We start from the raw sequence: 22,696 nt of genomic DNA, 5'->3' as shown, positions 1-22,696 counted from the left end.
AGTATTTCAATTTAATGAGTTTAACATACACCTGCCATTATTGACCTGTTTACTTAATTAATTCTGCAATTAATTTAAATATGTTTATCCATTAATTATTTGTTTGTTTGTTTTTCAGTGTGTAAGATTGTACAGATGTTCAACATCACTTCCAAGGACACAAAACAATTAAAATGAAAGAAGAAGGTAAACAAAGTATTTATCCAAACACTCATTTGGAAGGTACATGCTTTTATTGCAACACTGTCATGAGTTTTGGAAGAGATGACTTTGATTGCAGTTGTTCAGATTAAATGAACTTTATCTGTAAGAAAGTGAAACAAAAAATATTTTGTTAGGTCGGAAAAGGGAGCACACAGATACAGCGGTAGTCCTTTAGATCTCTTTATCCCTTATGTTCCTCTACAATTATGTTCATTTCTTCAAATTAATTGTTTAAAATTTTGTGATATGTTTGTTCTGTAAAACCCCAGGGGGATGTAACTTAAGTCAAAAAGAATAACAAAATATTTTCTTTCACAAAAAGCCACTTTGTGAACTGTTTTGTGCATAAATAAAGTCTGTATTAATTAATCACAATATGTATTCGTTATTATTTAAAATAAAACCTATATTAAACAATGGTGTTTACATGTTTTAACTGGGAGTTTAAACATCAGGTTAAAATCAGGTGTTTCAGCTTACAGCTCTCGTCAAAATGCCTCTTCTCGCGATAACTCGTTTGGCTCTTCATCCAGGAAGATCTGTCTTCTGGTTTCCCGGCCTGCATGGTGCTGAAGTCACAGGTGTTCCGGAGGTGATAGGCAAAATGTTTCCTTTCAGGACGATCACAGATCCTGCTGTCTGCTTCTACACAACACCACGTTTCTCTGTGCATGTTCAGCTCGTGTAGCTGCTCCTGTTTCACCTTCACCATTTCACAGTCAGTGCAAACCCAATGCAAAACCTGTATAGTGACCGCGTGCTTGAGGACTTCCAGTTGCCTTGACAATGGTAACCCGAGACTCGGCGTCCCTAGCAACACTCACACAAATCAATTCATTTGAATTGCAAAAAGGCCAAGGGTTCAGCTGGTTAGCAGTGTTTATTTTCTGCCCTGATGAGTGAAGATCAAAACTTCTGTTACTAAAGCACTGGAAGTCGAACTTCTTGATAAAAATAACATGACTAATTCATGTAGGGGTTGTGGCCAGCATCAAACAGGAAGTTGACATAATTTGACTAATTATCTTGACTAATATATTACACCTGTTTATGATATGCTACATAACATAGACTGCTGTAACAAAATAAGCATAAAGTTCAAATCAAGGACATATGTTATAATTTAATCATTTTCAGCCTAGTTCAGTAGTCAAGGACAGTAGTCAAGGATCAAGGACATATGTTATAATTTAATCATTTTCAGCCTAGTTCAGTAGTCAAGGACAGTAGTCAAGGATCAAGGACATATGTTATAATTTAATCATTTTCAGCCTAGTTCAGTAGTCAAGGATCAAGGACATATGTTATAATTTAATCATTTTCAGCCTAGTTCAGTAGTTTAACTAATCCATCAACATGTTTCAGGTTAACTGAGATGGTCTTAAAATACTGTAAGTGACGAGATTATAATAAGTGATATGGATCTTATGATATGAATTGTTGTTATTGTATAACGGATGCATAAAACAGCCCACAGCCCTTACTGGATTTTATGTGCATTAAATGTTTTTATAAAACATACTAAGAAGCAGGGCAATATGGGAAAGAACATTGATCAGAGATATTTTTTCACTTTGTGTACTGTGTTCGTATCAATTTAGAGATTAATGCTGTTTATTTATGCTGCTACTGCAGGAAATACATTATAAAATTTTGCGTACCTTTTAGTGGTGTTTTTTTGTTGTTGTTGTTGTTTTTTCTACTCAATCTATTCACATTGAATTTTAAAAAGATTTGGCATGAATCCGGAAAATATTGAAGATTTTCCTAAAACACATTTTTTTTTATTGTTATTGATGTAAGAAATTAATGGTAATGTGGTGGGAATTCACTTTAAGACAGAGAAGCAGACTTTTTTCTCCATCAAATAATTTCTTTATTGCAATACTCACGGCCAGGGGATCATCTCCATCAGCATGTAGAAAAAATCAAAGATCTTTTATAGTCTCATGTGACTGGTTATTACAGACAAAAAAAATTCTTTGGTTAAAAAGGCAAATTAAGCAAATTACCCCATAGTGATAAACACATTCCACCTGCACTGTTGCCATGAGGTCAATGGCTACTTTTTCTAATTTCACTCACATTCCTACATACACACACATCTTCCCATCTTCTGAACAGCACAGGCTGTTACAAACAAGTTCTCTCAGTCCAGGCAATGTTCTGCTAAAAGAAAGTTTCTACCATTTCTTCTGCTAGGTCCTGCTGTTTATAATTAATTTGAAGTCATGTTATTGAAATTTTATTTACTAATGCCAGGGATAAGCATGCTACAAATAAATAACACTTTAAAATGTCACTGAAGAGAAAAGTAAAGGCCAAATTTAACCAAAAGCCCAATTTTTTTTTTTTGTCATAACAAAAGGATAAGCCATGTTTTTTAAGATTATGATTTTCTTTCATCTGTTAATATTTCACAAATTTACTGTGTTGGGCAAGAAACCTTTGACAAGTTTGAAATTTAAAAACTGTCCCAATGTATCTGAATTCACCCTAATAAAAGGAGAGGCAGGATACAACATAGTTATTACATATAAAATACTTCAAAAACAACAAAGTTGGACTAAAATGTGAAATTAGAATAATCCACCAGTGCACATGACCCATATAGTGTGCAAATACTAAATCAAATGGCCATACTACCTATAGTTCGGGTTAAATAGGATTAACCTTTGGCTTCTAGACTTGAAATGGTGATGTGTCCAGGTTATCAAAGTGAAGATAAGAGCACACTAAGATCTGATTTGTTGCTTGGTGCAAACTGAGTGGCCACAGTGACATTACTATAATAGTAGTTGCCTTATACTTCTCTATCTATCTATCTATCTATCTATCACACACACATACATACAAACACACACACACACACACACACATATATATATATATATATATATATATATATATATATATATATAATTACAACTATATGTAATGGTTTATCTCTCCAAATTGTTTCTCAAACAATTTTTAAAGGATGAAGAGATCGGCTGTTCTTTTTGTGAATCATCTCCAGAAATGGTCTTTTACTTATTTTGGATCTACATGTTGCAGCCCTTATGCTATTGCAAACAACATCATCTTTGTAGGTGAAGGTTACTATCTTTGTGAGCATGGCTAGTAAAGAAGTGTCTTTACGGTCGTTGGGGATTGAGCGCTCTTTTAATTTTCTTGTTGTCTAATGCAGGTCTTTTTATTCATAAATGAAACCAAGCAGTATCTGTAAACAATTTTGATACGAAAGCTGTCAAAATATTCAACTTGTTATTCGTTTGTTATTTCCCTGATGAAAAAAATTAGAAACCACTGCAGAAATTCTAATGGTTTCCACTACAAATACCATCACAGACCATCAGCTAACCATTAACATATTAGGTCTTATTATAGGTCCCTTATAGCCATCCTCTAGACATAACATTCCACCAATAGGAGGCAACAAATTACCAGCAGAGACTCATGGGACCATTACAGCTTCCATTAAAACCAATACAATTCCTATTTAAATCATAACAAATTCAATTGTTTTCTATTGTATTAGGTTTTTATTGTATTTTTCAGCAGGGTTGTGTAAGGTTGTGCTTATCTGATGCCTATTGTAAGTGAATCCCCTGGCTGTATGTCTTTTTAATTATAATATTCATCATCGTAATACTCATCATCTTCATCAAACGAATAAAGCTAGCTAACTGCAACAGCGACAAAAATGTTCACCCCTATTTACAGCCCTTTGTCCGCCATTTTGTGGCTGTACAGTAATTAGACAGCCATTTTAGGATCCCGCCCCATCTACGACGTCATCGCGGTAAACCAATGAAAAAATATCCAGTGAAATTGAAACGGCCAACTTTGTGGGCGTGAAGCATGAACAGGATGATCGGGAAATACACCACGCCACCTCCCGTCATCACATGCAGTAACTCCGCGCTGTTTCAAAGCCGGTTTCAGAGTCAGACTGAGGAATAAAGCGGGGCTCATGGCTTTATTAGTGCTCAGTTTTAACTCGATAGAACCCAGCCTTTTACACAGACGCTGCCGGATGAACTGAAGTCCTGGATGGTAAAGAAAGCAGTGGTGAAAACATCATCATGGTGGCGGGTGAGATGTTTCAGGAACCAGTGAGGCATGGAGACACACCTGCCGCAGACGGAGACAGGAGCGAGGATCAGTACGACATTGTAACGGAGTGCGCAGTGAAAGTGGCCGTGGGGGAAGTGAAGGAGCCGGAGAGGGAGCTTTCACCCGCGGAGAGCCACGCAATGCTTCCCGGAGAGGAGCAGAAACCTCTCCCGACCCGGCTATACCGCAGGCGTTTCGCAGTGCTCGCCATCTTCAGCCTGTACTCTCTGCTCAATGCGTTTCAGTGGATCCAGTACAGTATCATCAGCAACATATTTACACACTTCTACGGCGTGACGAACGTGATGATAGACTGGCTGTCGGTGGTGTACATGGTGGCGTACATACCGCTCATCTTCCCCGCTACCTGGTTGCTGGACCGCAAGGGGCTGCGTGTAACGGCGCTAATCGGGGCCGGACTCAACTGTGCAGGCGCGTGGATGAAGTGCGCGAGCGCCGGGCCCGGGCTGTTCTGGGTCACCATGGCAGCGCAGGTCGTGTGCTCTGTGGCTCAGGTGTTCATTCTCGGGCTGCCGTCCAGAATCGCCTCAGTGTGGTTTGGCCCGAGAGAGGTGTCCACTGCCTGTGCTACAGCCGTGCTGGGAAACCAGGTGTGTGTGGGGTTTTGTTCCTTCTGCTTTTATTTTATTCTTAACCTGGTCATGTGATTTTTTTTCCCTCCACATGATTATTCATATGAGCGTGATGTACAGTGCACTTTCTTCAGGAACCCACCTTTCTGTCATTCTCAAATGTTTACACTCCCTTAAAGTTCCAACAAGTTCCCCTTCAGCAAATCCTGCTTTAAAAAACAATAGAAACCATCAAAGAATCTGTAATGGTTTTAATGGTTATAATGTGAATTGTATTGGTTTTAATGGAAGCTGTAATGGTCCCATGGGTCTCTGCTGGTAATCTGTTGCCTTCTATTGGTGGTATGTTATGTCTAGTGGATACAAACTAAGGACCAATAGAACACCTTTGACATTTGGTAATGGTTTTACTGTCTTTGTAATGTTATTTATAGTGGAAACCATTAGAATTTCTGTGATGGTGTCTGTAGTTTTTTTGTTGTTTTTTTTAAAAATCCAATTCAGTTTTATTTGTATAGCCCTTTTCACAATTGACATTGTCACAGCAGCTTTACAGAAATATATAAATTTTATATATTATAATAAAAAATATAAAATAAATACAAATGAGGAAATTCATCCTCATTTGGTTAACAGTGGATAGTGTAGTTGTAAAAAAAAAAAAAATCCCTTCTATAACTGTGTGCTACATGATAAAACAAACATGCAGCTGTGTAATCAGGAGATTCACCACACAGTCTCAACATGAAGTCTATTCTGCTGAACTCATGCGCTGTCCACTGATGGAGACCCGGGCACAAAAAGACACCGCACCAAAACTGCCCGCATCAGTTGCAGTCCAGTGCCATCTTCACAGCTTCCAAGTGTCCCTAGGCTGTCCATTATGGGGCCATCCTCAGGAACAGTGACTGGCCTCCAGGCGATGAGAAATCCAGAAGTAGGGCACCAGGCCTGCCCAAGAGCAGAACAGTTCAGGCCTACTGCTACCCCAGGAGCAACATGTGTAGAGCGTTGGTATCAGCCAAAGTCTTCGCAGGCGTTTGTCTCTTCGTAGAGACAGGTTCTGAGCTGGAGCTGGCACATTCACTGATTACCTCGGGATGGGCGTCCCAAGGTAGGAACAGGAAACAAATGGAGAAGTGTGGCAGCTGTTCATTGAATTTCAGGCAGAGATACTGTAACTATGTGCAGTTGTTATCGTGTCTGAACCCTGAACATTTTCAAGAAGGCTATTCCAGAGTTTAGGAGCTAAATGTGCAAAACCTTCTTTGGTATCCTCTGTATTATAAAAAGTCCAGGGTTTTGTGACCTTAAAGTGTGAAGGATTGTAACATGATAGAAGATTGGTTAAATATAAAGGAGCTTGTCTGTTTAGGGCTTTATAGGTGAGTAGTAGTATTTTATAATCGATACAGAACTTATTGTACAGGTAACCAATGTAGAGATGATAAAATCGGTGTAATGTGTTCATATTTTTGTGATTTGGTAAGAATTCTAGCAGCTGCATTTTGGACTAACTGTAGCTTATTTATTGAGGATGCAGGACCACCACCTAGCAGTGCATTACAATAATCTAGTCTTGAGGTCATGAATGCATGAACTAGTTTTTCTGCATCAGAAACGGATAAGATGTTACGTAGCTTGGTAATATTTCTAAGATGGAAGAAGCCATGTCTGTAAAAACACATGGCTTAAATACAACATCTTCAGGTACAATGAAAGATAAGACCAAAAAAGATATGAGGGCGCCTTCTTAGCTTTTCTTCACACAGCAAGGTCTTAATCATATTCTCTTTATAACAGGTTTATGTGTCAGAGTTATGGCAATACAATATGCAAGCCATCATGATCATATAGTTTTGGGGAAAACTATTAATAATATGAGTGAAAAATCCACATCCATGCTGTCTATTGTACGCTAACACACGATTTCTTGAGATCTACGTTTCTCAGATTTATTTTAAAAAGTAAAACGTATATAATCATTATTGTTTCGGTTCAATGTTTGCATTCATTTGAATTATACAGAAAACTCTCTGAAACTCTCAAGTTGTGTTACCAACCTTTAACCTGATAACCTTTATTCCCGCTGCTTTGTTACAGAGAGTAAATGATGCGATTTCCTGTTGCATCTCGATAGCTAAATGCGTGGAAGTATGTTTGCAGTCTCCTCTGAAAGAAGTTTGATTTATAAAAGTCATTTGTTTTAAAGTATTCTTATGAGTCGTTCTCATATAGTCATGAGTAATGGATCAATGATTTATTTAAACTTTAAAAGAAAATAAAAATTAATAATTTATTAGTACCGTGTGCTACTTGGCATTCAGAACATCAAGCAGACATTTTGTCCTAAGTTGACCAAAACAAATACTCAAAGGATGTTAAAATGAATACATCACCAGTCAAAGGTGTTAAGGTGGAAGAAGGCTGAGAAATATGATTTTTCCTATGACAGGTTGCCGTCTAATATAACACCCAGGTCTTTAACTGTAGTGGATGAAGTAACTGTACATCCTTCTAAATATAGATTGTATTCTAAGAGCTTTTGTGTACATATTTTTGGTCCAATTATCAATATCTCTGTTTTATCAGACTTTAGTAAAAGAAAATTACCGGTCATACAGTCTTTAATGTCTTTAACACATTCTGTCAACGTGGAAAACTTAGAAATTTCATCTGGTCTTGTAGAAACATCAGCATAACAGTGGAAATTAGTCCTGTTTTATAATAGTATTTCCAAGGGTCAGCATGAATACAGAAAACAGCAGGGGGCCTAACACCGATCCTTGCGGCACACCATACTTTACTGTCATTACGTTAGAAAGTTCATCATTTAAACAAACAAATTGTTAGTGGTCAGACAGGTAGGATCTAAACCATTTTAATGCCTGTCCCTGAATACCATTGTAGTTTTGTAATCTATCTAAGAGTATGTCGTGATCTATGGTGTCGACCGCAGCACAGAGATCAAGTAGAACAAGCAGTGAAATGCAGCCGTGGTCAGATGCTAGGAGTAAGTCAATTGTAATTTTGACAAGTGCAGTCCCTGGGCATGAAACCTGATTGAAATTCTTCATAGAAACCTTTATTCTGCAAAAAGGAGCATAATTGAGCAGACACAACCTTTTCTAGTATTTTAGACATAAGTGGAAGGTTTGAGATTGGTCTGTAATTTTCTAGTTTCTGGGATTTAGTTGTGGTTTCTTAATGAGAGCCTTAATAACCGGCAGCTTGAATGTTCTCGGGATGTGATATAGAGATAACGAGGAGTTAATAATATTGAGAAGAGGTTCTCCTACTACAGGAAGCAACTCTTTCATTAAATTAGTGGGTATGGGATCTAGAATACATGTGGTTGATTTTGATGTGTTGATAAGTTTGGTAAACTCTTTCTGTCCAGACTGCAGTTGTACTTGGGAGACGATATTGGGGGCTAAAACCTGTGTTGCTGCTGTTGGTTGTACATTTCCAATTATATGTCGTGCTTTTCAATTTTCTTAGTGAAGAAATCCATGAAGTCATTACTACTAAACTTTGTTGGAATATTCAGTTTGGGCGAAGTCTTATTATTTGCTAATCTAGATATTGTATTGAATAATAACCTAGGATGGTTTTGGTTACTTTCTATGAGTTTATGTAGATACTCTGCCCTAGCAGCTTTTAGAGCCTGTTTTTGGCTAGACATACTGTACTTCCACACAATTCGAAAACCTTCTTGATGAGTCTTTTTCCATTTGCGTCCAATATTATGAGTTGCTCTCTTGAGACCATGAATATGACTATTGCACTATGGTGCAGGGTGTTTCTCTCTAACTTTTTTTTTAATTTGATAGAGGTAACATTATCTAGAGCATTAGAGAGCATAGTGCCCATATTGTTAGTCACCATATCAAGTTCAGTCGTATTTATTAGGTACACATAAAAAATTTTTTTTTAAAAATTAACTTGCAGTATATCAAGACAGCTGTATAGCGAGATCCGATCAGCGTTGCACGATCTGTTGTACGTGATTAGAACGCAGGCAGAAAACAAAAATACATCCAGTGAACTACAGGACTGGGGGTAGAAACTCCATGTTGATGAAGAGGTCAGATTGCCAGGCAATGATTTATAATCTTCAACTGTCCAGTTTCCAGTTGTTGAGAACTTAATGTTCTCATTATTTACAATGCAAGAACAGTGGGCGTAAAAATAAATATATCGCAAAAATGATTTTGTGGTGCATTTTAGTCCATGTTCTAGATGTTGGAGAATGTATACGGAGGTATGTTTGGTTTATTGTTTGTTTGTTTGTTTGTTTTGTTTATTTATTTGTTTAATATTGTAATCAAGTATAGCCTACAGCATTGCTTAGCATGGTGATTTTGTGTATAAAGTGCAAAATAGAAACCTCCTGAGGTGCAATCCTGATAAAGTGAAATATTTTTTAAAGTGTGATGTGATGTGCCAATCAATGAATCGCATGTTCATACCCCTCTTTCTCTCTCTCTCTCTCTCTCTCTCTCTCTCTCGCTCTCTCTCACACACACACACTCACACTCACACACATACACACACACTCTCACAGCTGGGTGTAGCCATAGGGTTTCTGCTCCCTCCTGTCCTGGTCCCTAACACACCAGAGGAAGGTAAAGAACAGATGGGCTACAATATAAGCATAATGTTCTATGGGACAGCTGCCATCTCCACCTTGCTCTTCATTTTGACAGTCATTGGTAAGTGTTTTTAATCCATTCAGGCCAATATGTCAAACTGCCATACCAGAGTGAAGAAAGAAATCGGATAGTCAACATAGACATGAAGAGACACAGTGTTTGAGAGTGATGTAATGCACCAAAGCCTGTAGTTTTTATGTTAAAATGTAGCAGACAGTAAGGGTATGAAGAATGGTTATAAAGTAATGATCTCGTGTAGAGATTATTCACTTCAGTTCTGGTGATATATCCGCATTCCTTGTTTAGTTTATTTCCTTATTTTTTTTCAGTACTATAAGTTTTATGCGCCTGATAAAACTTATTAGATCTTTCTCTCTCTCTCTCTCTCTCTCTCTCTCTCAGTCATTCGAGACAGACCCCTTTTACCCCCAAGTCAAGCGCAGGCAGTCTTGCCGACAGGCCTAGCGGAAGATTATTCCTATAAGCAGTCCATCATTAATCTGTTCAAGAGCAAGCCGTTCATCCTGCTCCTGCTGAGTTACGGTGGGTTCAGTCATTCACTCGCAGCATGAGTGTTCTGCAGAACACTCAATGTCTTATTTTTTTTTACGTAAGCAAGTGTGTGCCACCAAAGAGAATGCTAAAGACGAACCACAGCCTGTCATGAGAGCAGCATTCATCAGTGTAATTCGCTCAGTTATTCAGTGTGACTTCATGAATTGGGCATTGAAAGCCAAATCTGATTTTGTGATATATATAATCGTTATTACGTTACAAGGTCCCACTCATACGTGCATATTAGAGTCGACTGGTGCAGCTGGCTGTGGCTTTATTTAATTATCGCTGGTGATTTCTGTATCATATGAAAGTGTTTTTAAATTATTAATCAGTTTGCTGAATGGAACCGGTGGATGTTTTTCAGGCATCATGACAGGCTCGTTCTATTCAGTGTCCACTCTCCTCAACCAAATGATCATCACTCATTATAAGGTGGGTTTAACATTTTTTTTCCCTTCTTCTGTATTGCTCAAATGTTGTCATATTTATGACTCTGTCACTAAGTGATGGTTAGCACAATGTCTCAATACAATATGCAAGCCATCATGATCATATAGTTTGGGGAAAACTATTAATAAAATGAATGAAAAATCCCCATCTGTGTTGTCTATTGTACGCAAACACACGATTTCTTGAGATCTACGGTTCTCAGATTTATTTTAAAAAGTAAAACGTATATAATCATTATTGTTTCGGTTCAATGTTTGCGTTCATTTGAATTATACAGAAAACTCTCTGAAACTCTCAAGTTGTGTTACCAACCTTTAATCTGATAACCTTTATTATTAATAAATTATTAATAAAATTAATAATTTATTAGTACCGTGTGCTACTTGGCATTTAGAACATCAAGCAGACATTTTGTCCTAAGTTGACCAAAACAAATACTCAAAGGACGTTAAAATGAATACATCATTCATGTTGATACCCTGACTGCTCTGAGTAAAAACATTGAGCCTTGTCCAGATTAGAAAGTCAGGTTTTGGCAAAACTAGCTGGCGCTTATGTTCTACATGTCACGTTAACCAGATTTCTTGCAGGGAGAGGAGCTGAACGCAGGCAGAATCGGCCTCACCCTGGTCGTGGCTGGAATGGTAGGATCCATCCTTTGCGGGCTGTGGCTGGATCGTACCAAAACCTACAAGTAGGTGAAATCTTGGATAAAAGATAAGCAGATTTCTTACAGAGCAGTTAAGAGGATTAACCCTCACTGGCTTTCACACTGCTGCTTGTAATTGTCGTTTAATGGTTCACTAAGTATATTTCAATTGAACTTGGTGAAATATTAGGAGAACTTAACATTACTTAATTGTAGTTGTTGTAGAATGGAATGTGGCGATAAGATGGAAAAACCGCAGGTTCGGGGAAAGAAAACAAAAATGTTTCTTAGCGGTTAGGGTTACTATATGTCAATTACATTCTGTTCTTATTTGATAATCAATTTTATCAGAATCCCAGATAGCACATGCACTTTCACCCAGTATTAGCACAATGTGGCCAAGTGGCATCTTGATGACCTTTAGATCGTTTGCTAATTGAGATGATGTCTGTACAACACCACTTTGATCACTGTTCATATCTTTAGCTGGAATGTTTATTCAGTTGCTGAGTGTAGTTACTCATGAGTTACTTTGGTTAAAACAACACACTAAAAAAAAAAAAAAAAGTAGGTCGCATCAATCATGGGAGGAAGGTTGCGTAAAGAGATCAGCTAAATCTGTTTATGACAGTGTGAAGATTAACTAACTATCATGAACAGTAGGCTCCGTTTTACAGCTACTAACGGGATTAAATCACACGTTGTACTCAGGGACAGATTAAAAAAAAGTGGCACACGATCAATAAAACAGTGTTCCAGCATCTCTGCTACAAAGCAGTAATATTTATAAGTAGACCATGAAATCTTTATTTAAGGGTGTTTTCACATATAGTTCATTTAAAAAGAACCAAACCTAGTTCACTTAAAGGGAACCAGAAAAGGAAAGATACTAAATGTTGATACTATAGATCACACTATTCTCCTTGATAGATTAGAAAATGTTGTTGGTATTAAGGGAACAGTCCTCTCCTGGCTCAGGTCTTATCTGACCGATCGTTATCAGTTCGTAGATGTAAATGGTGAATTCTCCATGCGTACTGAGGTTACTTTTGGAGTTCCACAGGGTTCTGTTTTAGGCCCACTGCTCTTTACTTTATATATGCTACCCCTAGGTCAAATTATTCGTAAACATGGAATTAGCTTCCACTGTTATGCTGATGATACACAGTTGTATGTTTCAGCGAAGCCAGAGGACAGACAGAAGCTTAGTAAAGCTGAGGATTGTGTAAAGGACATTAGACATTGGATGTTAACTAACTTCCTTCTACTTAATTCTGATAAAACAGAAATACTTTTATTAGGCCCATGTGTAGCTAGAAGTAATCTTTCTGATCACATGGTTACTCTGGATGGTCTTTCTGTTTCATCATGTGCAGCAGTTAAAGACCTTGGAGTGATTATTGACTCCAGCCTATCATTTGATGCTCATGTAGATAATATTACTAGGATAGCCTTCTTTCATCTCAGAAATATTTCTAAAATAAGAAACATATTGTCACTACATGATGCGGAAATACTAGTTCATGCATTCGTCACCTCTAGATTAGATTACTGTAATGCCTTACTGTCTGGATGTTCCAGTAGGAATATAAATAAGCTCCAGTTAGTCCAGAATATGTTGATATTTCTGTAAAGCTGCTTTGAGACAATGTCTATTGTAAAAAGCGCTATACAAATAAAATTGAATTGAATTGAATTGAAATTGAAAGTCACCTCAGTCCTTTTGGTGTTCACAATATTGTGGACTCAAAAGAGAATCCGTTTCTTTTTTTGGTCATCTTCAGCAATAAAGTGATCTCAGACCCTTTCTTGTTCACACCACAGCTCATAAGAACTCCAACCTCAGCTTTCTGTGCTTTCTTTTGTAGCTCGGAAAAGAATAATAATAACACTTTAAAATAAGTTTCTATTAATTACCATTGGTTATTATTTTGGGTATCATTTATTAACAGTGTATATATAATATTACATGAACTAATGTTACTATATAAAACTATAAAGTAGCGCTGTTCTGTTATAACCTCTTTCCTTCATTTTTTGAGAAAACAAAAGAAACACTTATTTTCTTAGGTGTCGAGGATAGTTGGTGTTTAATGCAATCCTCTTTCCAAATTTCAATAAGTGCACAGCTCTTCTCCTGAGACCACAGGATCCCGCGACCTGACATGGTGAAAAATTGTGTTGTTTTCGGTAGTGACGGAACATGGCTGCAGGTATGGCAAGCCTCCAGGTACACATGTCTAAACAAAACGCAAAGCAGACCGGGTCCTCATTGCTTTCACATATCCTGAAGAAATCAAACCACAAACGAACCGTAAACAGACCACCTCCGGAGGTGGCCTGAGTATGGTTCGCTTTTGGGTTCTTTTAGGGGGGTCTGAGATCACTTGGTCTGTTCACATATACATGCTGAACCCCTCTCCAAGTGTTTGGAAGTCTCAAGCAAACTAGTTGTGAAAACACCCTAAATCTATATTATCAAATGATAATAAACCTGTAACATTTCTCTGCTCACACAGAATGACGACGCTGATCGTGTACATTCTCTCCTTCCTCGGCATGCTGGTGTTCACGTTCACGCTGGACCTGGGCCATCTCCTCGTGGTCTTCTTCACTGCAGGAGCACTTGGGTATGTTGGGAAAATGCTTGAACAAGTGTTGACGCAAGTGTCATCATCATGGTTGTGTGAACCAGACTGAGAGATTAAAGGCTGAGGAAACCTTTGCAGGTGTTTTGAGTTAATTAGCTGATTAGAGCTCCTCTCAGGTCGACATTTCTGTATTATAAATTCTTTATTCTAATATTTTGAGATAATGGATTTTTGATTTCCATGAGCTGTAAGCTGTAATCCTCAAGATTAAAACAAAAAAGGCTTGAAATATTTCATACTATGTGAAATGAACCTAGAAGATATGAAAGTTCCACTTTTTGAATTAATTTACAGAAAAAAAATGAACTTCTCCACGATATTACAATTTTTAAAGATGCACCTGTATGTTTTCAGCCTGGACTTAAACAATGAGACTGTAACTGAGTCCTGAACACTAATTGGAAGGCTGTTCCATAACTGTGGTGCTTTGTAAGAGAAAGCTCTCCCCCATGCTGTAGCCTTCACTATTCGAGGTACCAACAAATAGCCTGCATCTTTTGATCAAAGTAGGTGTGGCTGATCATAAAAGACCAAAAGTTCACTTGGGTACTGTGGTGTGAGACCATTCAGTGCTTTATAGGTCTTTAGTAGTATTTTATAGTCACTGTGAAATTTTACTAGGAGCCATTGCAGTGTGGATAAGATCGGGGTGATGTGGTCATATCTTCTGGTTTTAGTAATGACTCTTGCAGCTGCATTCTGGACTAACTGGAGTTTGTTTATGCTCCTACTGGAACATCCAGACAGTAAGGCATTACAATAATCCAACCTGGAGGTGATGAAAGCATGAACTCATTTTTTCCACATAATGTAGGTACATTATATTTCTTATCTTAGTCTGTCATCTGGCTTTGCTGAAACATACATCTGTGTGTCATCAGCATAACAGTGGAAGCTAATTCCATGTTCACAAATAATTTGACCTAGAGGTAACATATATAAAGTAAAAAGCAGTGGGCCTAAAACAGAACCTTGTGGAACACCAAACTTTACCTCAGTATGCATAGAGAAGTCATATCTGTGAACTGATAGCAATCAGTCAAATAAGACCTGAGCCAGGAGAGGACCATTCCTTTAATGCCAACAACATTTTCTAGTCTATCAAGGAGAATAGTATGGTTTGTAGTATCAAAAACTGCACTAAAGTCAAGCAACACAACCAAGGAGACACAACCCTGATCAGAGGCCAGTAGTAGGTCGTTTACTACTTAAACCAGCACTGTCTCTGTGCTATGGTGAGGCCTAAATCCTGAGTGATACATTTCATGAATGTTATTCCTACGTAGGCACGAGCATAGCTGCTTTGCTACAACCTTTTCTAAGATCTTGGAGATAAAGGGGAGGTCTGAGATTGGCCTATAGCTGGACAACTGACGGGTTAAGGTCAGGTTTTTTAATCAGGGGCTTGATAACTGCTAGTTTAAATGATTTGGGATCATAGCTAATGCTAAAGATAGAAATGATTCTTTTTGATGAAGAAATTAGTGACATTAGTTCAGTCTCTCTAAGGGGAATAAAACATTCTAGTCACTAATGTTATATTGCCATATTCTTATCTACAGGGTTAGTTATTATACTGTCTGGCTTTAAGTTAATAGTCTGATTTTTTGGCTAATATTTTCAATTTTGCCAATGAACAAATTCATGAATTCATTGCTGTTATATAATGATTTTATGCATGTTTCTTTGGTGGTTTTATTCCTAGTTAATTTTGCTACAGTATTGAATAAAAATTTAGGACTATTTTTGTTATCTGCAATTATGGTGGAGAGAGAGAGACTGATCTAGCAGCACTCAGAGATTTTCTATAGTTGGAAGGAGGCTCTCCTTCCATGCTGTTTGAAATACTACCAATTTGGTTTGACGCCATTTTTTTTTATTGTTTGTTTTTGTCTCATTCAAAGCACATATATGCAGCTGCTGGAACATAAGTGAAAACATGAACCAACTTTTCACGGATGTTCCAGAACATTAAACGTTACTATAAACTGATAAAAAGTACAAAGAATTGTTCTTTAATTAATAAAAATTTATAATAGTAAGCAGTCCAGTAAACACCTCAGGCTTTGTGTTAGGCTGCATCACTCCACTACATCGCTGATTATTATTTTATATAACAGCAACATTTTATTATTATGATTTATAAAATGTATGATTTAGCGTTTCACTCAAAATAGAAATTCATGTATTAAACTAAAATCATTTACACTTTTGAGTGGAATCTAATTGGAGTACTATAAGTTGCTAACAGTAACTGATCACTTTAATGATAATTTAAATTATATCTGATAATGTAAATTAAAATAAGTACTGTTTAAATACCAATCCTTGACTAGAAAATGCACGATTGAGCTGAAGTATCTGCAGGTCCTTGCAAATTCTTAATTTCACTGAAATTACATGTGTATTGTACAATTTAAAGCCTGAAGAACAGCAAATACTCTTTGTGATTAAAACCTGTGTGTGACAGCGGCCTCCTGAGTGGCACAACAGAATAGTGTCCACCCTGTTGTTGAGACGTTGCGAGTTACCGGGAGTCGAGAGTGCAAAACTGCCTGTGCTCTCTGTGTGGGAGCTCGTGTATGAGCAAGTGGGAGGATAGTGCTGTCCTCTGAATGTGTTACACTGCCCTGTGATGCTGTATGAACAGCGGTTTAAAAAAAAAAAGTGTTTGGAAGAAGAACAGAGAGCTGGCTGGTAGATGGAAGCTGACCAAAGACTGAAAAATAAAAGCCCTGTGTCTGGCAACTTTGATGCTTATTGCTCACGAGACGTCCGTTGAATTTTTATGCCCGACCTTGCATCGAATCATTTTAAGATATTAAACCTTTTACTGTGTTTATCACATGAAATGTTAGCGATTTGTTGAGCCACATATCTTCCATTGTGTTGAATAGGTTTTTTATGACCGGATACCTGCCCATTGGTTTCGAATTTGCTGTTGAAATCACCTACCCAGAGTCCGAAGGCACTTCATCCGGTCTTCTTAATGCATTCGCTCAGGTAAAATGATCGCCCTTTTAATAGTCTTATTTGAATAAACCAGTCTACTTCATTTCCCCACACACCTTCCCTTCAATGTCACGCAATAGCCATGATGCCGAGCAAATTTTCCTACACATCCACATGAGTCATGGCCATGTGTCTCTTCCACAGCTTTCATTTGCCTTCATTTGATTAAAGCGATAGTGAAGTGAAGGAAACATGTTGGTCTTCTCCTCCTGCTGCCTCTGTAGATGGAGCTGTCCTGAATTAACGTGTGTGTGTGTGGGTGTGTGTGTGTGTGGGTGTGTGTGTGTGTCTTTATCAAATGCAGTTGTTTGGGATCATTTTCACATTTATTCAAGGGAAGCTCACCACAGACTACAATCCGCTGGTCGGAAACATCTTCCTGTGTGCCTGGATATTCATCGGCATCATTTTAACAGGTTACACTTCCTGGGTTTGTCTGATAATGTATTTATTTAGGTTACTGCAAATGATGAGTGGTGGTGCTTGAAAGTTTGTGAACCCATTTTAGAATTTTCTATATATCTGCATAAATATGATCTAAAACATCATCTGATTTTCCTAAAAGTAGACAACGAGAACCCAGTTAAATGCATGAGACAAAAATATTATACTTGGTCATTAGTTGATTGAGGTTAAGTGATCCAATTTTACATCTGTGAATGGGGAAAAGTATGTGAAGAACTAGGATTAGCAGTTTAATTTGATGGTGAGATTAAAGTCGGGTGTTGTCAGCTCTCGAAAAAGACCATTGCTGCCCTTCTGCAGTTTGCTAACGATCACGTGGACAAGCCAGAAGGCAAGTAGGAAAAATGTTTTGTGGATGGATGAGACCAAAATAGAACTTTTTTGCTTTAAATGAGAAGCGTTATGTTTGGCGAAAGGAAAACCCTGCATTCCAGATTTATCCCATCTGTGAAACATGGTGGTGGTTGTATCATGGTTTGGGCCTGTTTTGCTGCATCTGGGCCAGGTGAAAATCCTGATGTTTTAGGTCATATTTATGCAGAAATGTAGAAAATTCTAAAAGGTTCCCAAACTTTCACGCACCACTGTGTGTGTATATACAGTGCATCCGGAAAGTTTTCACAGCGCTTCACTTTTCCCACATTTTATGTTACAGCCTTTTCCAAAATGGATTCAATTCATTATTTTCCTCAAAATTCTACAAACAATACCCCATAATGACAACATGAAAGAAGTTTGTTTGAAATCTTTTCAAATGTATTAAAAAAAAACTTAAAAAAAACAAGCACATGTACATAAGTATTCACAGCCTTTGCTCAATACTTTGTTGAAGCACCTTTAGCACAACTTACAGCCTCAAGTCTTTTTGGGTATGATGCTACAAGCTTGGCACACCTATTTTTGGGCAGTTTCTCCCATTCTTCTTTGCAGGACCTCTCAAGCTCCATCAGGTTGGATGGGGAACGTCAGTGCACAGCCATTTTCAGATCTCTCCAGAGATGTTCAATCGGGTTCAAGTCTGGGCTCTGGCTGGGCCACTCAAGGACATTCACAGAGTTGTCCTGAAGCCACTCCTTTGTTATCTTGGCTGTGTTCTTAGGGTCGTTGTCCTGTTGGAAGATGAACCTTCGCCCCAGTCTGAGGTCCAGAGTGCTCTGGAGCAGGTTTTCATGAAGGATGTCTCTGTACATTGCTGCATTCATCTTTCCCTCGATCCTGACTAGTCTCCCAGTTCCTGCTGCTGAAAAACATCCCCACAGTATGATGCTGCCACCATCATTCTTCACTGTAGGGATGGTATTTGCCAGGTGATGACTGGTGCCTGGTTTCCTCCAGACATGACACTTGCTGTTCAGGCCAAGGAGTTCAATCTTTGTTTCATCAGACCAGAGAATTTTGTTTCATCATGGTCTGAGAGTCCTTCAGGTGCCTTTTGGCAAACTCCAGGCGGGCTATCATGGGCCTTTTACTGAGGAGTGGCTTCCGTCTGGCCACTCTACCATACAGGCCTGATTGGTGGAGTGCTGCAGAGATGGTTGTTCTTCTGGAAGGTTCTCCTCTCTTCACAGAGACACGCTGGAGCTCTGTCAGAGTGACCATCGGGTTTTTGGTCACCTCCCTGACTAAGGCCCTTCTCCCTGATCTCTCAGTTTGGCCGGGCGGCCAACTCTAGGAAGAGTCCTGGTGGTCCCAAACTTCTTCCATTTACGGATGATGGAGGCCACTGTGCTCACTGGGACCTTCAGTGCTGCAGAAATGTTTTTGTACCCTTCCCCAGATCTGTGCCTCGATACAATCCTGTCTCGGAGGTCTACAGACAATTCCTTGGACTTCATGGCTTGGTTTGTGCTCTGACATGCATTGTTAACTGTGGGACCTTATATAGACAGGTGTGTGCCTTTCCAAATCATGTCCAATCAGCTGAATTTACCACAGGTGCACTCCAATCAAGTTGTAGAAACATCTCAAGGATGATCATTACATTTACGTTTGCATTTATTCATTTAGCAGACGCTTTTATCCAAAGCGACATACAAATGAGAAAATGCAATCAAAGCGATATATCAAGCAGAGAACAATACAAGTAGTGCTACCATACAAGATCTGTTAATTGAGTTCCAGAAAAAGCAAAGTGCACAGAGTAGAGGTGTAAGTGCCAGAGTACTTTAAAAAAAAAAAAAAAAAAAAAAATATATATATATATATATATATATATATATATATATATATATATATATATATATATATATTTTTTTTTTAAATGGGTTGGTTAGGTGTTCACGGAAGAGGGTGGGTTTTTATCTGTTTTTTTCAGAAATTCAGTGGAAACAGGATGCACCTGAGCTCAATTTTGAGGTCATGGCAAAAGGCTGTGAATACTTATGTACATGTGCTTTTTTGTTTTTTATTTTTAATAAATTTGCAAAGATTTCAAACAAACTTCTTCACGTTGTCATTATGGGGTATTGTTTGTAGAATTTTGAGGAAAATAATGAATTTAATCCTTTTTGGAATAAGACTGTAACATAACGAAATGTGGAAAAAGTGAAGCGCTGTGAATACTTTCTGGATGCACTGTATACACAAACATTGGAATAAATACAAGGTGTGAAACTTATTTTTATCATCTTTGCTTTCAGCGTTGATAAAATCAGAGCTGAAAAGAAATGACATCAATATAGGCAACAGCAAATGTCAGGCGGTATGTATCAGCTTATTTACTGACTTTTAAGTTTGGCTTGATTTTTGTTTTCGTTTTTCTTCTTGTCTTTTCTCCTTATCTTCTTTTTGAAAGATGCATATCTCTTGCACAGAAGATTGACCATAGTTTATCAGCTTTCAGGAGAGCCTTAAACGTAATTAGTATTTCATGTTGCATTTATAAAATGACTCTTATAATACAGCAGACATGCTAGAAATCCTAGAAAAAGACTAATGGCTAGTCCCACATTTATTAATCTTCTGGAAGATCCTCCTTTATGCCCCTTATGCCAAAGTCCAGTATCTTTGAGGCAAATTTTAATAGACTTTGATGGTTTCAACTCCTGTAGGATTTTTTTGTTGTTGTTTTTCTTGTTCTTCATTCGATGGATTCATATGAAAAGATTTTTAATGAAGTGAGGCCAGATTTAGTTTTAGGTTCTTTTTTTTTTTTTAATCGGAAATAAACGTTAAATCTTTTGTCAATTTTCCTTACATTTTAACCTGCTACTCACCATGAAAATAGCCACAGTAGCTGGCATGGCAATAAATTATCAACAAACAAATATTGATTTGCTGCTCAAGCCATTTTCAGTGAACTCAGATTTCCTTCTCCATTTACCCTTCGAGAGAACGTGCGGGTGCTGCATCAGTGCATCTTCCACGCTCTGAGCATGGTGCCATCACTATTGTGAAATGGGTGGAAAGGGGGCGGGGCTTTCAGAGAGTGGCTTTCTGCTGTGTTTGAGGGGGAAAATAGTCCGTTCTTAGGTGTTAAAATGTGGTGTACTTGCACAAAATGCGTAAAAGGGTGTCCGGTCTAATAAGAAACATTTAAATATTCACTTTTTATATTTTCCATCTCAACTCTCACCCATTTTGTAATCCCTTCCCCACAGATTAAATTCCTCTGCCTTAAACCGTGTTGTGTGACATTTTTCCAAAAAGTAATGCTAAACAAATACTTGTGCTCTTTTAAGCTTCCTACTGAGTGTCCTGTGGAGAAGGCGGCCAATGGTGTAAAGCTGGATTTATCACGCGAGACCACACTGTAAGCCCACAGAGACTGTGCTCCACCTCCACACCACCATCATCGCAAACCCAGCCTGGCTTACTTGAATTTTCTATACTGTAATTACTCATGGAGTTGTTGAAATTGCTGAGTAAGCTTTAATGCCATTATCTGTATCTGTTTAGTGCTCAAAATATTCGTATCTGTTTTCATATTCGGATTTAAACCAGAAGTGGGCGTGGTCTATATCAGAAAGGGATTTATTTATTTATTTGACCTGGAAAACAGTCAGGGGAGGCATTTTTAATTCACAAATTATAACAACTTTATTTTTATTTATTTATTTTTAAATTATATAACCTTAGTCCTGTGGAAACTTCTGGAAAGCTTTCTGTCTAAGTAAGAAAGCTAACTATGTTGAAAGCAACAATGTCCTTTCCATATCAACAAACTGTTATTTAAGTTGACAACAGATTTGGGTTCTTTACATTTCAGAAAGTTCAGAAACGGTCGTTGGACATGTGATCAGATTCTTTTATAAAGCCAGATGCACTCCAAGTGCTTCTGGGTTTCTTTAAGAATCACACACACTACCAGTCAAAAGTTTGGAGACACTTTGGAGACTGAAACACTGAAATGTTTCTCCTGATCTTAAAAATCTTTTTATCTGAAGGTGTATGATTAAAAATCGGTGTTGAAATCAGTCTTGTAAGCAAAAATATTATTGTGCCAAGAGAAAATGCCAAGAATACATTTCTGGAAAATCTAGGCAAAAAGGGTGTCCACTTTGAAGATGCTAAAATACAAAATTATTTTTGATTCATTTCAGTTTTTTATCACAACATAATTCCCATAGTTCCTTTTGTGTTACTCCAGAGTTTTCATGACTTTATTATTATTATTATAAACTGTGGAATAATAATTAATAATAAATATATATTTTTTAAATAAATAAAAATAATGTCTAAACTTTTGACTGGTAGTGTGTGTGTGTATATATATACACTATATAAAAAATCCAAAATGTTCACTGCTCTTAACTTTTCCCACAAAAAGAGTGAGGAAACGAATAAAAATATGCCTAGCTTTTCCCATGTCTGAACATTTTGTTCTAGTTTCAAGTCGGTAGGTTTTGAGGTGTTTGTTTGTTTGGATGGGAATTTTGTTTAAACCTGGCAAACTCTGCACAAAGTGCCATGTTTTTTTAAAACTTCACATTTAAATAAAACCCTAAGTAACATTTTTTATCTGTTTTGTTCTGTGAGGTCCCGATGTGCGCACACAGTCTGAAGTAGAAAAACAAAAGCAAAAAAAATGAATTAATTTTTAATGATGTTGTTAATGGCACTCGATAGTTAAGTATTATAGTAGCCAAGCCTTATTCCTGATTGGTTTATTTTGATAACATTTAGGTTTCTTTTCCCCATCTCTACCTAATGCTTTTTAATGTCTTGTGATTAGTTTTATTTTTGTCCATGCGTTGCATTATAACCCTAATTCCAAAAAAGTTGGGATGCTATGTAAATAAAAACCGAATGTAATGATCTGCAAATTTCATAAACCCATGTTATTCGCAATAGAACATCGAAAACATATCAAATGTTTAAACTGAGGAAATGTACAATTTT

The 22,696-nt window shown here is 37.6% G+C and overlaps 1 protein-coding gene across 2 annotated transcripts; it reads left to right on the top strand.

Annotated features, from left to right (window-relative positions):
• Window positions 1-4,038: 4,038 nt before the first annotated feature.
• flvcr1 (FLVCR heme transporter 1) lies at window positions 4,039-22,313 on the top strand. 2 transcript variants are annotated; one of them, XM_053646767.1, is made up of 10 exons: window positions 4,039-4,934; window positions 9,484-9,631; window positions 9,974-10,114; window positions 10,494-10,561; window positions 11,170-11,273; window positions 13,748-13,858; window positions 16,777-16,882; window positions 17,196-17,307; window positions 19,996-20,057; window positions 21,037-22,313. In XM_053646767.1, the coding sequence occupies exons 1-10, from the start codon at window positions 4,293-4,295 to the stop codon at window positions 21,109-21,111; spliced, it is 1,569 nt and encodes a 522-aa protein (XP_053502742.1). In that variant the 5' UTR covers window positions 4,039-4,292; the 3' UTR covers window positions 21,112-22,313. The 2 variants fall into 2 exon arrangements, with proteins under 2 accessions (XP_053502742.1, XP_053502751.1); XM_053646776.1 differs by lacking the exon at window positions 21,037-22,313 and having other exon boundaries at window positions 17,196-17,321.
• The last annotated feature ends 383 nt before the right edge of the window (window positions 22,314-22,696 follow it).

This window comes from Ictalurus furcatus, chromosome 2 (assembly GCF_023375685.1).
Source record: "Ictalurus furcatus strain D&B chromosome 2, Billie_1.0, whole genome shotgun sequence".
Lineage (NCBI taxonomy): Eukaryota > Metazoa > Chordata > Actinopteri > Siluriformes > Ictaluridae > Ictalurus > Ictalurus furcatus.
The sequence above is the reverse complement of the archived record's forward strand: the minus strand, read 5'-3'. Positions and strand labels throughout refer to the sequence as shown.

Bases quoted from the DNA above. Each gene is read 5' to 3' on its own strand.
- flvcr1 (XM_053646767.1), top strand. From the start codon at position 4,293: ATGGTGGCGGGTGAGATGTTTCAGGAACCAGTGAGGCATGGAGACACA. The intron at 11,274-13,747 runs GTAGGTGAAATC...CTGCTCACACAG, and splicing joins GATCGTACCAAAACCTACAA to AATGACGACGCTGATCGTGT. The intron at 17,308-19,995 runs GTTACACTTCCT...CTTTGCTTTCAG, and splicing joins CATCGGCATCATTTTAACAG to CGTTGATAAAATCAGAGCTG.